The sequence below is a fragment of the Camelina sativa genome, chromosome 14, assembly GCF_030686135.1.
Source record: "Camelina sativa cultivar CO46 ecotype springtype chromosome 14, ASM3068613v1".
Classification (NCBI taxonomy): Eukaryota; Viridiplantae; Streptophyta; class Magnoliopsida; order Brassicales; family Brassicaceae; genus Camelina; species Camelina sativa.
The window spans coordinates 32,947,639-32,964,041 of NC_141893.1; the positions used below are offsets into that span (position 1 = coordinate 32,947,639).

At 35.7% G+C, this 16,403-nt stretch overlaps 2 protein-coding genes and 3 long non-coding RNA genes across 11 annotated transcripts; 2 read left to right on the plus strand and 3 right to left on the minus strand.

The window, feature by feature from the left end:
* The first annotated feature begins 68 nt into the window (after positions 1–68).
* LOC104742931 (cation/calcium exchanger 4) lies at positions 69–2,613 on the plus strand. The gene is made up of 2 exons (XM_010464014.3): positions 69–243; positions 355–2,613. The coding sequence occupies exon 2, from the start codon at positions 420–422 to the stop codon at positions 2,388–2,390; it is 1,971 nt and encodes a 656-aa protein (XP_010462316.2). The 5' UTR covers positions 69–243; positions 355–419; the 3' UTR covers positions 2,391–2,613.
* A 60-nt stretch (positions 2,614–2,673) lies between these two features.
* On the minus strand, positions 2,674–3,905 carry LOC147928949 (uncharacterized). Its single transcript, XR_015579731.1, has 2 exons — positions 3,699–3,905; positions 2,674–3,508 (listed from the first exon to the last, which is right to left on the minus strand). It is a non-coding gene; the product is annotated as an uncharacterized LOC147928949 (long non-coding RNA).
* A 4,292-nt stretch (positions 3,906–8,197) lies between these two features.
* On the minus strand, positions 8,198–9,667 carry LOC147928950 (uncharacterized). Of its 3 annotated transcripts, XR_015579157.1 has the most exons (5): positions 9,291–9,536; positions 8,889–8,951; positions 8,696–8,760; positions 8,517–8,610; positions 8,198–8,430 (listed from the first exon to the last, which is right to left on the minus strand). It is a non-coding gene; the product is annotated as an uncharacterized LOC147928950 (long non-coding RNA). The 3 variants fall into 3 exon arrangements; XR_015579155.1 differs by lacking the exon at positions 8,517–8,610 and having other exon boundaries at positions 9,291–9,667; XR_015579156.1 differs by lacking the exons at positions 8,517–8,610; positions 8,696–8,760 and having other exon boundaries at positions 9,291–9,562.
* A 385-nt stretch (positions 9,668–10,052) lies between these two features.
* Positions 10,053–10,581, plus strand: LOC104742933 (uncharacterized). Its single transcript, XM_010464016.3, has one exon. The coding sequence runs from the start codon at positions 10,128–10,130 to the stop codon at positions 10,500–10,502; it is 375 nt and encodes a 124-aa protein (XP_010462318.1). The 5' UTR covers positions 10,053–10,127; the 3' UTR covers positions 10,503–10,581.
* Positions 10,582–14,084: 3,503 nt separating this feature from the next.
* LOC147928951 (uncharacterized) lies at positions 14,085–16,215 on the minus strand. 5 transcript variants are annotated; one of them, XR_015580973.1, is made up of 4 exons: positions 15,852–16,215; positions 14,817–14,891; positions 14,584–14,678; positions 14,085–14,422 (listed from the first exon to the last, which is right to left on the minus strand). It is a non-coding gene; the product is annotated as an uncharacterized LOC147928951 (long non-coding RNA). The 5 variants fall into 5 exon arrangements; XR_015580976.1 differs by having other exon boundaries at positions 14,085–14,434; positions 14,817–15,139; positions 15,852–16,068; XR_015580974.1 differs by having other exon boundaries at positions 14,817–15,139; positions 15,852–16,043.
* Positions 16,216–16,403: the final 188 nt, after the last annotated feature.

Here is a 16,403-nt window from a genome sequence, read left to right on the forward strand (position 1 = left end):
AACCGGTTTAACTTTTGGTTTTCCGGGTGAGCTAAATAAAACTTTCCCGTTTTGACTTTGGTTTAATAATAACGAGTTCCGGGTCAAATAAACCCACCCGATTAGGATTGTCATTTTAATTAAGCAAGTAAAGAATCCTACGGACACAACTGTGAATGTGATTCTCTTTTTGCCGATCGATTTTGCCGTCAGGAGAACAAACACGCTTTTGCTGCTGATCACAGATCACGTCGATTCATATCGGTGAGCAACTCAACCTTTGATTCAATCCAAACCCAGAATCCTAGGGTTTCAAAAATTTCTCACTTTGGTTCAGAACCCTAAGCTCTGGTTCGTTTCGGTGGCTTTTTTTAGCCTGTTATCGCGTGATCTATGGCTGGTAATTTGTGCTGATACAATACAACGTTCGGATTTGGAGAATGAGAGCTGTGAATTTCATGTATAGCTCGAGCAATCCCAGATTTCGCGGGGTTTTCAATGGGCTCTGCGCTATAATTATCTTCATCTTCTTCTTTGATCAGACCGATATACTCAGGAACCCTTTATTAAAGAATCTGTCTTTCCTTGATGCTAGTGGTAGAGGATTTGTTTCCCAAGGTCAGTTTAGTAATGGGTTTAGCAAGTTTACTGTAACTCGTCGACATATGAGTGAAGTTGATGGCACTCATGGTTCTTCCGGTAATAATAACAGCTTGAGTGGTAGTGGTGGTGATAGTACTACTGTATCGTGCTCTGGGTTACATGAACATAGAGGTTATGCTGATGAATGTGAGTTCTTGAAATCGAACCCGATTTGTTCTCCTGATGGGTTCTTTGATTACCTCAACTTCTTTTACTGCTCCTGCGGAGATTTTAAGATCTTGGGTTATGTTGTGTTAGGGGTTTGGCTTGTTGCTCTCTTTTATCTGCTGGGTAACACTGCAGCTGATTATTTTTGCTGTTCGTTGGAGAAGCTTTCTAAGCTTTTGAAGTTGCCTCCAACTGTTGCTGGTGTTACTTTACTTCCACTCGGTAACGGAGCGCCTGATGTGTTTGCCAGTATCGCTGCTTTTGTTGGTTCGGATAAAGGGGAAGTTGGTCTTAACAGCGTCTTGGGTGGTGCCTTGTTTGTGACTTGTATTGTTGTTGGGATTGTTTCGCTTTGTGTTGCGGATAAAGACGTTAAGATCGACAAGAAGTGTTTCATCAGGGACTTGAGTTTCTTCCTTTTCACATTGGCTGCTTTGTTGGTGATTTTGATGGTCGGCAAGGTGACCGTGGGTATCGCCATAGCCTTTGTCTCGATCTATGTGCTCTATGCTTCTCTTGTTGCTGCGAATGAGATTTTGAGGAAACATTCGAGGAGGTTGAAGCTGGATTCTTTTATGCCTTTGCTCCCGATGCAAGGAAGTGTGTTCTCCCCAAGCGTTGAAGAGGATATTCCTATGTACAGTCCCTTGCTAGAACTTGACACTGAGGAAGGTCCACCTCGGCTACATGATTCTCTACCACAGTGGATGTGGGCTACAAATGTAGCCATCTATTCAAACCATTTCTCAAAAGCAAATGCAAATGATGAAGAAAGACCTCCATGGGGATGGACTGAAGACGGTGCAGAAGTCGAGAGCTCGTTATGTTTGAAAGTCACATCCATGCTTGAAATGCCATTGACTGTTCCTAGACGTTTGACAATCCCTTTAATCGAGGAAGATAGCTGGTCAAAGACGTATGCGGTGGCTAGTGTCTCATTAGCTCCTGTCCTACTTTCCTTCCTTTGGAGCAGCCAAAATGATACGAGTCTTCAAGCTAGCATTGTAGCCTACCTTATCGGTATTGCGATTGGATCTACTCTTGGATATCTTGCATACAAAAACACAGAGCCAGATCGTCCGCCTCAAAGATACTTAATCCCTTGGGTACTAGGTGGATTCATCATGAGCATTGTATGGTTCTACATGATTGCAAACGAACTTGTTGCCCTTTTGGTTACATTTGGTGGAATCTATGGAATCAACCCGTCGATACTTGGTCTAACCGTACTTGCTTGGGGGAACTCAATGGGTGACTTAGTGTCAAACATCGCATTGTCGATGAATGGTGGAGATGGCGTACAAATCGCATTATCAGGTTGCTACGCTGGTCCAATGTTCAACACGCTTGTTGGATTAGGTTTGTCGATGTTTCTTGGTGCTTGGTCGAAGAGTCCAGAGACTTACATGATCCCGGAAGACAATACCTTATTCTACACTCTAGGATTTCTAATATTTGGTTTGATCTGGGCTCTTGTGATGCTCCCTCGCAACGAGATGCGACCGAGCAAAATGATGGGCATTGGTCTGATCGCATTGTATCTGATATTTGTCACTTTCAGGCTCAGCTCCGCCATGGGATTCATACCTTGGGCTTCTTGAAACGCCATTGTAATCAGCTCCTGTAGTGGCTTATTGTATTCATCATCTAGTTAGAGATATCCCACTGGTTCTGAAGTAAATGTTTGTTTGTATTTTTTATGTTAATGTAACTGATAATGAATCTGAGCCATTGGATCTAGGTCGTTGTGGTAGATCTTGATCGTGTATTCGAGAATGGAAATTGATGGGCCTTGATACTAATGGGCCGAGTTTATCAACTCAATAATGTTGTTTCGCCATCTTCCCACATGTACATCAATTTCAAGTTACGTAACACAGAAACATACTTTTTTATAAAAATAACTTATAACGTGTTGAAGAAAACAATAATATATAACAATATTTGTAATCTCGAATAGACGAGTTTAACCAATAATAGTTTACTCAATTATTTTTTGCTTCGTTAATAATTAGATTTACTAATCGAGAAAACATTATTTTAAATCACCGGAAAATTCCACACCAATATATAAACTAATAAACAGTTGGACATTGTTATCGTTTTATTTTAGCAACGAACAATTTGTATCGGATATAACTTGCAGGGGCGTCGTGGGTCTTAAGAGATGAAAAAGGGCTTGTTGTGATGCATAGTCGCAGAGCTTTTACAAATGTCCCCAATAAGGATCAAGCCAGCTTTCTTGCTACTCGATGGGCAATGGAAAGTTTGGGTTTTCACAGATGTGTCAAAGTTAGTATCGCTTTGGAGGATACTCGTTTAGTGAATTGTGTGTTACGGCCAAAAGCTTGGCCATCCTTTTATTATGAATCAGGAGAATTGGCAAGACTGTTAATTTTTTTTGTGCAGTGGACGGTGGAAGTAGAGAGGCCAAAAGCTAATAGAGGAGCTCATCTCATCGCACAGAGCGTCACAAGGGAGTGCAGGGTCCAGTCGTACGTAGCTTCTGGCCATCCGGCTTGGTTGCAGCAGGTTTTCGACGATGAGAGAGTTCAATCCTCTGAGTAGCTAGTTTGGATTTTAGGTTGGGATGTTCTCTGGAAGGACCTTTTTGTAAAGACCAGGTTTTTATAACTGACTCAGAGTAGAATTTAGGTGGTAGGCTAACGTAGCCCTCGTTTTTTGGGAAAGGGAGATAATTGTGTATCTTGTGGTAAAACTGTTCCAACAAATCAGTAACATATCTATATATAAAATCAGTTGATCAAAAAAAAAAAAAAAACTACTCTCAATCCACTCAGAAAAGAACAAGAAGATGATGACAAAAATAAAAAGAACAAGAAGTCAAATATATCATTTTCTTGGTGAATGGTTTCCAAATTACACTATATAGCATTAGCATAGCTTACATGTACTTATTGATTCTCTCGCATTTAATTGAATAGACTATGGAGAACAAAATGGGTCCAGTAGAGCAATGTGAAGTATGTGCCGTCGTGGAGACCAAGGCGTAAGGCTAGTCATGTCGTAGAAACTTTATCCACATGCATTTATATATTTCTTCTCTTGCGCAGGAAGTAAACATATTACGTGATAGCTTATGTCATTAGTCATTTGACCCTTTTTATAAGGGTAAGTATAATATATATACATTTTGATGCCATATATCAAAATCTCCTAACATTATAAATATATACAGTAAAACCTCTATAAATTAATACTCTATAAATTAATAAACACTATAAATTAATAAATTTTGCTGGTCCCAAGTCGGGTCAGTATAAAAATTAACAATATTCGATAAGATAATAAGATAATAATTTTTTCGAAATCTCCTTATAAAATATGGTCCCAATAATATCATAAATTAATAATTATGTAAATTTATATATATATATATATATATACTAATATAATAGTGTATGTTTCTCCTAAAGCTCAATTCTATAGAACAATTGTAATGTTGTATTTTCAACCTATAATAATATCTCTAAAATATTTTATAACATGTCATACAAATAATTAAAATTTAAAGTTTTAATTTTTAGATATGCATCATTTACAATTTGATAATTTGACAGATTATTAAAATAGGAGAATTGATATTATTATTCATAGATTTGAATTTATGTGTCTCATGTGTATAAGTCAATTTGTCTATAATATTTATAATTTATTGTAAATAGTGTTTTCTAAATATTACAAGTTCAATTCCTAAACCATAGAATTTATAACATCCGAAAGTTTAATCTTATTTTGCTATAGTTGTTCCAATTCATAATTTTTAAAAAAATAAACAATTAAAAATATATCTATAAATTAATAATTATTAATTTATACTATAAAATAATAATTATTAATTTATAGATAAATTAATATCACTATAAATTAATAAAATGTTTTAGTCCCAATATTATTAATTAATAGAGGTTTTACTGTATATAGTACATAAATATAAAGATATAATAGTGTTGGAATATGCTCAACTTAGGACAAGACATCCAAGAACATGTTATATTATATTGCTCTGTTCTCGCAAAATGACAACTCTGACACTCATATGGGTTGTTTTAATTATTTTTGGGCTTATGTATATGCCTTTTTGATGTTTCTACTGATCAGTTTGATGTTGGATTTATATATGCGCATAACAATTATTTTATGTGAAATCACCAGATTGAAAACCATTAGTATATATATGATCGATACTCATGCATGTTATATATTATGTTACTTTTTTTTTTTTGAACAAACTAAGTTTTCTTTCATTCATCGGACCAAGCAAATAGGATTACAAAGTTTGAGAGTTTTTAAAGCTAAAACTGAATAATACACATAAGCAACAAACTGAAAGATAGGTAAGTCAATAGTCATGGCCAAAAGGTGTTGGAGATTTGAGTAAAGCATCAAACCGCAAGCGAGCTCAAGGTGCTTCGACGCCATATTCACAAGCAAGGTGGAGATGTGGTTGATGGTCCTTATCAAAATGACATTGGGACGTTGAATGGGTTTCCATAGCCGAGAGACACAATGGTTTGTTTGGCTCATTGGAAATGAGGAGGGTGGTAGAGGGATTGAAGTTGGGGATGGCTTTCTTGAGGAAGGTTCGGTAACCACACTTCTATGAGATATGATCATAATGCCGATATTCTTCAGACTTTTCCAGAGGAGAGCATAAATCCTAGCTTTTTTTATTTGTTCTTGATAACATTCAGGCCGTAAGGATGATATGTAGGGAAGAGTAGGAAGGTTTCGGTAATCTCCTCTCCTTAAAGAGAAGACCGTAATGCCGATCTTCCTGGGGCATCCGGTCTCAGAGCAACTAGTGCAAGGTAGCAAATGGGGTACTTGGGAGCACAACGGAGACATATAGAGTAGACATAAGAGGAATCGGTAACCTTCTCTCAATAGAGAAGAAGTCATAATGCCGGTCCTCATCAATCTATGGTGGTCAGAGGTAGGGACCCTAAGCGATTCTAATGGCAAGGTTCTCAAGTAAACTTTGCAACAACAGAGCAACGATGAGTGATTATGTTCGAATTGCAGTCTTCAGACAATTGAAGCAATAAATCGACACAAAGGTATGCTACGGGAAAGCAATTAAAGACTTGTAACAGACCTGGATTTGTGAAGTACAAGGATTGGGTCTCGGGGGCTTATCGAGGTCATGCACAGCTCCGTCGTTAACATAGAGCTCCTGTCCAACTGCGACCAAACAATCGGCTTGGTGAGGGGACCTAGATCCGAGGAGCAGAGAGATGATAAACTTGACTTCAAGGGACGCATGTGGCAAGGACGAAACACAAGGTGAGGAAGGCGAATTGGAGTCTCAGATTTTGCGTTTGGGGGCTGGTAACTCGTGAGAATCATCTCACTGGGAGAAACTACCAGAAGAGACAGAGGGAGATGGAGGGGATGAAGCTGAAGCATAGCCGGATTTTTTGAGCGTAGACTTGGTGAACCTCCAGAGCGTTCACCGTCAAACCAGACAAAAAGTGGACTTAGGTAGAAGAGGAGAACACGAGGGTGATAGAGCAGTTTCCCGGCGATGCCGATCTGATTCGACGCCGCCGAGGATTGAAATCTTGGGGGTCGTGCGAGAGAGAGCGACTAGGACGAACACTCTGATATGTTGAAAGTATATATTATGTTACTATGTTAGCAAAAGTTTATTATTCATCAGAATAACAGGGAATCGTTTGTTTATGAAAACAAAACAGAGAATCCATTGTATGTAAATTTGTTTTGATATTTAGTTACAATTTACAAATAATCAATTATTTGGATTTAAAGTTGTAATTAAACTTAGTTTAATATACTTGATAATGAATGATATATATAATATGTTTTCCTATAGAAAACTGTATCCGTTTATCATCTTACTCAAGTAATGTGGACCATGGACAATATAAAATATACTATTGAATTAACAACCATTAAGCTGAAGACAAACTATGCGATATGACTCATCTTGTCAATCATTGAAATTTCTTGTTATCATAGCATTGTAATAAAGCATACGAAAATAAGAAGACATGTGTTTATTACAAAGTGTTTTAAAATTTACAGAAATGTTTTTATGGTTGAAAAATGGAAGACATGAAAACAAAGTTCATGCTCTCTACATGAGCCCTCTAAATTAAACAGTCTATTTGCTCTGCGATATTATTGGAAACACAAGAAAACATAAAATGTGTTGCCCATTTCTAATCTAATTGATACATCTCTCACTTGGCTCCCCTACCTTCCTTTGTTTTGTTTTCGTTTCAAACAAATATGTGATGATCAGGTTACAATTATTGGGTCTATCTATTTATTAATAGGGAGGATTACTAGGTCGTAAATCGTTGTTTATTACTAGAATGGGGGTAAGGAGGTTTGATTCTAAATGGCAAAATTGCCCTTGGAGAAATGTGTAACGAAAAAAATAATTACGAAACATGCCATCGTAATTAAAAGCCACGTAGGAAAGAGAGTGTTAAAAGGGAGTTGTGTTTGGAGGGAAAATATCCCGCCAATCCATAAGTCTACTATTGTAGTTACGGTAGAGTTAGATGAGGTTGGTAGAGTTAGTGAATAGATTTATAGATTTTCATAGAGTAATGATGTAGATTGAAGTAGAGTGGTGGTAGAGATATAGTTATATGAGAGAGTTAAAACACTAGTAGAGTTAAGCGACAGAGATATAAATAGTTATGGTAGAATTAGTAAAACTCGTAGAGTTATGAGGTAGAGTAAGCATCAGCCGTAGACTTAACTTCAGTGGTGGTAGAGTAAGCACGAAAAAGATTCTTAGAGTTATGGGCGAAATAGAGATAGGCGATAGACTTAATTGTAGTGGTGGTAGAGTAAGAAGGTAGAATTGAGTTATATAGCATACTAATAAATAGTGACAGCAGAGTTATTGTTGATGATAGAGTTATTGTTGAGAATAGAGTTTTTGAATTATGTTGTGGCACAGCTAACGTTTACTAAAATAGGTTAAAATTTGTAGACTTAGAATTTCGTGTGGTGATAGAGTTAGTAGATTAGAAAAATAATTTTTAGGTTAAATGAGATTGCCTAAATGATGAAAAGACAAAATTGCCCTAAACGAAAAATACTGAATTTGTAGTAAGTTAGATATGTATTTTCTGGTAAAGTGCTGATGGAGATCACTATAATTGCAAATTTTTGTATGGCCTAAGATGGGCTAAAAGAGTTAACTTATACTTATCTAGTTATCTTCATGATCTAAAAACAAATCATGTTGTTTTCATTTGCCTCCTTGGTATGTACATGTTATAATAAAGTTTGAGGCAATTGAGTTGGGTTTATAAATGTGATCAAGCCAATTGGATATATGCACAATAAAGCTATTGGTGGTATGAATTGCATATAAGTGGTATGAAGCTACTCAAAGAGTCCATGAAGAACAAAATAATAATTTCATAAATTTCAAAACAAGACAATATCCCAAGTTGTTTTAATTTGTATTTATCCAAACATAAAGAATAGAGGTATACAGTAAGCCTATATAATTCACTGGAGATAACATAACATCATGTCGTTTCTTCTTACAATATGATCACTAAGGACTAAACATAAACACCATGTCGTAGCTCTTTGTTCTGCCAGTGTTGAAGTTGGTTCTGAGCTCATCTACAACCAAAACGTGAAACTTTAAAAACAAGAACCTGCATTTCAAAAACCAAAACCAAAACTTGCAGTTTTTGAAAAACTAGAACCTGCATTTTGAAAACCAAAACCAGAACCTACAGTTTTTGAAAACCAAAACCAGAACCTGCATTTTAAACTAGAACCAACAGCCATAATAGCACCCTAGAGATTTGAGAACAACAAGATAATTAGATATAGCTTGTAACCACTGATCATATAGAGGCAAATTCAATTTTATTTTACATACCTATCCTGGCGGAATAATATATATCCTTAATCACAATCCTTAAACACACTTCACATGTGTATCATCTAAAAAGTAAAGAAAAGGAAGCAACAAGATGAAAGCAAAAATATGGTTTAGAAAGCAACAAGATGAACGCAAAAATAGAAACTTGTAACACTCAAGGAAGGGAAAAGACGTAATAGTTCTCTCTTACCCTGTCATATGTGTCCGACCATATGTTGTTTTCAGTCCCGTTATACCACAAAGGCACAAAGTGCTGCAGGGACACGAACAGAAACACAAAATGCATTAAAACATCAGATCATGAGGAAATAACCAAGAGGTCAATTCAAACATGAAACATCAAATCGCATGACAACAACAATCCTCTATTTCTGAAGTCATGATTACAGAGCAACATTTCACTAATCAAATTCATCACATCTAATCCATACAAAAAATGAAAAATCGAACTCAGTCCGTTCATCGTGGATCAAATAACATAGAAGATTTGAATCCGGATCAATACATTAATCCAAATAAATCAATCATGAATTCAGATAATAGATTTTTTTTTAAAAACGAGATACGAATCGAGAGGAAAGAGGATCGAGACCTTGACACCATCGACGGAAAGGAAACCGCTGAGGATACACTCTTTGAGACCGGTGACAAGAATGATAACCTCGTATTCTTCATCCATGGCTGATTCTGAAAGGTTCGTAGAGCAGAAGAGAAAAAGAGATCGGACAGAGAATTTTTTTTCGGCCATCGCCGGCTATTAGAGAATTTTTTTTCTTGACGGCTAGGGCGAAAAGTTTTTGTTTTCGAAAGAAAGAAGAGTTTTTATTTTTTTCTCCCAAAAATAATTTTTAATGGCACTTATGTAAATACAAGATTATAAAAGTGGTTTAAAGTACATTCTAGTAAGTTAGTAATATTCTAGTAAGTTAAAAAAAACAGATACTAGTAATAAACTACCATTTATGCACTAGTATAGTAATTCTTTCTTATTAATATTATGTATAGCTTTACTAGCTAACATTTCTCAATCAACGTCTTTGTTTAGCCTATCCGAAGTAATAGTAGTATATATAAGAATCCGAAACAAAGACATATATGTGAGATTGATGTGTGGTCAGGCTGAGTTTTATGTCAAATTGTCGTGACATATAGGCCATATCTCTTAAATTAAAAACCACATATACTAATGTATTGTATAATTTACAACCATAAAATAGTACTATTTTACGGAATATGTCACATGTCACATGAAAGGTCACTGACCCCAAAAACTAAAATGTTTACACATTAATATTTATTTTCCTATTACGTGTATGTGTGTGTATATATATATTAGTTTCTCAGTATGGTGACCCTCTAAAACATAATATATCTCTCTTTCTCTTTCTCTTTCTCTTTTTTTTTCCCAAATTTGTAACCCACAAATAATATGGATCAGCGCATCGCCGCAACCTCAGTCTTCAGGTGGTCTCGGAGTCGTCGGAAGATTCATATCCGCCGTCGTAAGTCACAGGTGGTACGTCTTGGCGGGAAGAGCAATGCGGTGTTACGTGGCGGATTCTCGTTGAAGAAGATGGTGAGGAGGATGAAGCTGAGGTGGTTGAAGCTGCACTATGTGAGACTTGTCAAGAAGATCAAAGGTTTTTATCGTAATTTGGTTAAAGAGTTCGTAGACGCAGGAGCTGAGCTTGAAGCGATTCAGCAGCGAATGGCGGTTGAAGCGGCTTCGTTTGCGGTTCCCGGTTTAGGTCTCTCTTTCTCTTCCTTGTCAGTCCATGACCGAGCACGGTATTTTATTGTATAGTGACGATATTAAAATTTTATTCATTGTAACTTTTATTTTATTTTATTTTTGCTGTTGTATCTTATAAACTACTTATTATATATATATATATATATATATATATATATATATATATATCGTGATTTCGTATTTCTTGGAATATCACTGCAAGAACGAAACTATCAGTATATGGTTAAATATTTTCTTACTATTTACGATTTCAATTTGTTCATAACTGTAAAAGACTTGTTCGCAAAACAAAACAATTATAATCTTATGGTAAGATATATGGTTACTGCTATATAACATCAGCTCCAACTAAATAAACTTGTCCACGTAATACAAATTAAGTAATTGCCATTCACTCTGGTGAAAGGTGAAAACTAAAATTAATTAACATTTCGTTTGTTACTATATATTGTCACTATGATAGATTAAACTCCACAAATGATAACAGTTTATACATCATACATACACTAATTTGATGAGAAAAGCGAATTAAGTATAGCTAGAAATGATTATTATTTTACAACAATGTTTTTGTTTTTACAATATAAAATTACTAACACTTGAATACATTATATAAGCGTGTATATGTATGGGGCATGGTAACGTGATTAAATGATCATGGCCATGGGATGAGATGAGTAATATATCTTGTATTGTAAGTGATTGAGTTAAGGTGCATGCCTTGCTGGAAATGTAATCAGACGATGAATTAAGAAATAAATGATCATTTGATATTCAGATCTTTATTGATACTGTGTACTCTGTTCCTTTCTTTTTATTATTATTTTTTTTTTTATATCAACAAACACTCCATTAAATTAAGTTACAAGGTTTTTGGTACTCCCTTCTAGCGGGAGCATAATGCAACCAACTAATTTACATAGGAGGAAAGAAAACCACGGTATGTTGTTTAAACAAGAGTATAATATCCGGGTGAAACTACAACAGAAGAAATAACAAGCTTGAACGCTAACAGACAAATAGCTAAAGCAAAGATAAAGAGCTACTGAAACCATAAAGATAGTGAGAACCACCAAGGAGATATGCCACATGAAGTGACGGGAGGTTAACCAAGACCGAATCACTGGCCGCATAACGACAAATTGCCACACTGGAATACAAAGATTCCGACGGGTTTTTAAAAACCTAATTCGCACTAAAGATGATGAATCTTCAGCTCCCTGAAAAGGGAGGCAACATGTAGGTTAGAAAGAAGTTCCCAAGAGTCGAGTGCCGGAAGAAGGGTCCAAGATAGAACCACCTTGCCACACCACGTTGCAAGATCTGAACCAAGTGGATAAGGAAGATTGGAGATTATGATGAAACTATGTAGTCAAAGGACATTGACATGAGGAGGAAATTTTTGCGTTATATCTCTTAATACATAAGGAATGTCTCTCATTAGATGAGGAAATTAAAATGTTTAAAATGTTTTCACTAAGCTGGCAGCTTAGTGAGGAAAGTCTCTCATTAAATGTGTTATATCCAAGCTGCTCGCTTTCAGAGGTGAATCTCATCGGCATCAGAGTCGGCCAACTACAAGTAGAGAGGGAGGGGGATGTGGATCTAGAGAATGCTTGAACAAAGTCTTCGAAACCTACTAATAAGGAGCAACCAACTTTATTCTTTGATAAATTGTTACGTACTAGAGGAGCTCCATTCAATTGCCATACACCAGCACGCAAAATTCCAAACCGGCGTACAAACTGCCTAAAAAAGCCACGGTATCTCAACACCGAAATGTGAACATTATCGTCACACTTTCGGCTTCTATCTAACATTTTTGAAAAGAGATCCACGACAGGATCACCTCTCAACAGACAAACTCGTCGCTTCCCCATAAAATTATAATATTTTAACACACTCATATGGACTTTGAACGATTGCTTTAAGATTCGAGAATCTCTATGCTTAGTAGTACCAACTTGAATTAATTCTCAGTTTTCCACTTTTGATTGATTGTATCCGACAGTATTCAGGTTTTTCACATGCATGTATACCGTTACTGTTTCAAATAAATTTACATTGCTTTTGCTTTTTTATTTTAGTTGAACAGCTGAATACTTCATTAATCATAGCGCAGAACATATATACAAAGTTGTTATATATGTAAAATATCTTCTAGAAAACTAAGAGCAACTCCATTTGGAGTCTCTCTCATTGAGGTGACATAGAAGAAGACAAAATTGAAGAGAGTGGCTGATTTTGAACTTTGGATATAGGGTACAAAGGTTTTATCAGATTCAAACCAATCGGTTTGAATGAGAGTCGATTTAAACCCGAGCCAAACCGATAATATATATAGAACAAAAATAATCAAAGCTTCCTTTCGGTTTCTGCCTGAAACCGAAGTAGAAAGAACCCAGGCACCCAAACTCCGCTGGTTTGTCCCGGTTTGGATAGATCGGTTCGGTCGAAATTTCTTCTGTTTTTGCCATCTGCACGTGGACCTTGCCCGGATGCATATACAAGTGGCCAGGTTCAAAAACACTGCTTAGCATGTACGCACTGTTATTGGACATATTTACTTTCTCTTGTTTGTATCACAAACCACTGTTCTACTCAACGTTAATGAAGAAACACTCATGTTTGATTCTGCAATTATAACGTACTCCTCCTGTCAATTAAGCTTCTCATATCCTCTCGTTAGGAGAACTTGCACGGTACAACTTCTACCACGACATCTCACAGGGCTGAATCTTAGTTGTAACCCATATCTCCATCTCTCTAATGCATCACACCTCTTATATAACACACCAAGCTGTTCTTTTCTAACATCAAGAACCTTCTGGGAATTTATGAAACTTTTGTGAAGTCGAATTCATGGAACTTTTATTCAACGCGGGAATTCAAGAACCTTCCGGGAATGACTTTAGTTTAGAATACATACACTTGGCTCTCAAAATTTTCATGATTTAGTGCACTCATACCTCAAGATTGTGGTTCTTGTTGTCATCATATCCGAGATCATACCTATATATCTAACATGTGGTTATTATTACTGAGTTCGATCCATTTGGTTTGCCCCAAATGCGGGTTCCAACCCACTAGCCAAGTGTTGTTGTCCTAGTTAATGACACATAACAATAAGCCTTTGAAGTTATGGATGCGACCGATATCACAATTACATGATGACTATTCTTACCCATTCTCTTAGTACGTAGATGGATCAATTTTTCGTCGTGGATTCCATGGAGATTGACGCTCACAAAACAAGCCCTAAAATCACACATCATGATTCATGAACACCCTTTGCTATATCAAGGTGTTTCTTTGTAAATCTCGTCTCCCGTTCCATATCGTTTGCAAGTGAATCTCACTGTGCTATGGGAACCCTATAGAGAGTACCCTCTACCAAATCCTGAGGAAGATAGACATCGTCATTCTAAAAAGTAGGGTTTCACTTGCCCTATGTTTTATTTTGTTACGTTTTATGGATCTCAGAGCATTTCCATTGGTAATACTCACATGAATGTCTTAAATTTTAAATAATATTAAATATAATACTAATTTAATTTTAGATCTTTACTAACTTCTTTTTATTTTTTTCTCCTCCCATTAGTCATCCTCAATTATGAGTGTCTTTACCATGTATGATATAACTTAACTTAAATGAGAAACAAAAATGAAGCAACAATTGGCTTTTGAATCTTTATTGTTGGAACTGAGAAACAAAAATGAAGCAACACTACTCAAATTATTATACTGGATTATTCACCTTTAAGTTCGTCTCATCTCCTTTGTAACAGAGCTCTCCGGTTTGTCATCACTGGACAGGAATTACCTGCAACGCAAACCATGATCGAGTTGTATCCGTTAGATTGCTTGGATTCAACGGTTTGATTCCTCGTTTGATGTTAAGCTCTGCATCTTCACTTCTTCCTATTTCTCCTCTTCTCTGGTTCTTTAACTTCATGATAATGGTTGTTATCCTGCATTCACCACTAACCGAATAAATATATAACGTATGAAATAACTAACAAATATGGCCTATTATATATCCAAATATACAAACCGGGTAATCATCACCAATATAGATCAAATCATCATCATCAAACTTGGAGGAAAACAAGAGAGTTAAATTATAGTTTACCTCCATCCATAGAAGCAGAGAAGATTCCCTTACTCCATACACGAGACTCCATAACGATGACCATCCATTGCTCCTACAAACGGCCTTGTGATTATCTACACAACAAAACAAGTTTGCAATTTTATCCCCAAAACTAATCAACTCTAATCTGCAATTAAAGCAAAAGAGGTTAATAATATGGTTTTAAAAATCGACAAGTGACTTTGCGTTTGAAATGTAACAGAGGTCCAAACCTGAGTTTATCATCCACAAAATCCATCTTGGTTCCACTCTGCTTCAACTAGCTGCAACTTCTCAATGTTAAATTCCTGTAACATCAAAATGCTTTTACAGTTAGAAACAAAAAAACTAGTTTCTTCACAATGCATATCTTCTTCTTCTTCTTCTTCTTCTTCTTCTTCTCTTTGATTCTCTGTTTTATTCTGATTTCTTCATCTCAGACTCTTGAAGACGACAAGAAAACTTTGCTTGATTTCTTGTCTTATTATTATAGTATTCATCTACAAGTTTCTTATTTGTTCTTGGTTCTATTCTCAGCAAGAAATTAAGGAAACTCCTATGACAAACACGTAAAAGATGTAAGTGCAACAATATATGTAGACATTGAATCTGTTCTAAACTGAATCTATTCAAAGTTAAAACAACGCTGTTTTCTTCTCCATAGTGGATCAAAATTTCTTAGGGCAGTCACATCTTCTAAATTCATCATCTATACTCAAACATAGAACACACCAAATAGGAACAAGAAAAGATGCTAAATCCCAGTAGTGACATGAACAACACCAAACCGGAACAAAGTTATCTCAGATGATAATATCAAGTAAATAAGCAAACTCCTCATCAACTGCCACGTATCCTATAACCAATTATTCTGTCATCATTGCATGGTAAGGCTAATGAGAACTGAATACGTAAGTAGTAACAAAAGGGTCACACTTTGAGTTAACTATATCACAAAATGCCCTCGATCAGTATACAATGAATTCGAACTCAATTGTTACAGATGAACTTGTAAAAAGCAATACCAGATCCAACACAAAAATCAGAAATACAAACCAGAGCATCATATTTTTAACTTCCAATCAAATATCAAACTAAAACCCAGATCAACAATTAGCACAAAAGGGGAAACAAAACCAAAAAAATGAAAGCTTACCAACCCAAATCTTCTGAAGCAGAAATCAAAATCAACAAAATCTAACAGCTGAAAGGGATTACAAAATTATACCCCAAAAAAAAAGAGGAAGAAGATATATTGTAGAACATACCGCCATGGATTTGATTGCTCTCACGCAGATTCAGAGATTGAGGCCTATAAACCAAAACGAGCTTCGAGATCGATGGGAACTTGGATTGGGTTGTGATTCAGATTTTGAAAATTCGATTTTTGGTTTCGACTTTCTGTTCTGTCGAAAGAGAGAGAGAGAAGCAAACCCAAAAAAAAAACAAAAAAAGAAAACAAAAAAAAAACTAAACAGAAGCAATAGAAACATGACACGTGGCGGGTCTCTGAACTCATAATATCATCTGCGCAGTTCTGTGGGATAAAACAATTAAATCTTTATTTTTATTTCTTTATTATTAAAAAAAATATAACAGATCCCATCGGTTATTACCCATGGGAATGCTCTCATAAATCTTTAGCCTGTCCTCGTTGATTTTGTTTCTTAAATTATTTTTAATAATATAAAGAAAGATATCAAGTAAGAAAAGTTTCCCACATTCCTTATATTAGAAACGTCCCTTTAATTTGTTGAAGAATGTTTATTGCTTATTTTATTATTATTTTGGACTAAGGAAAATTTTAAGAAACCCTTTAC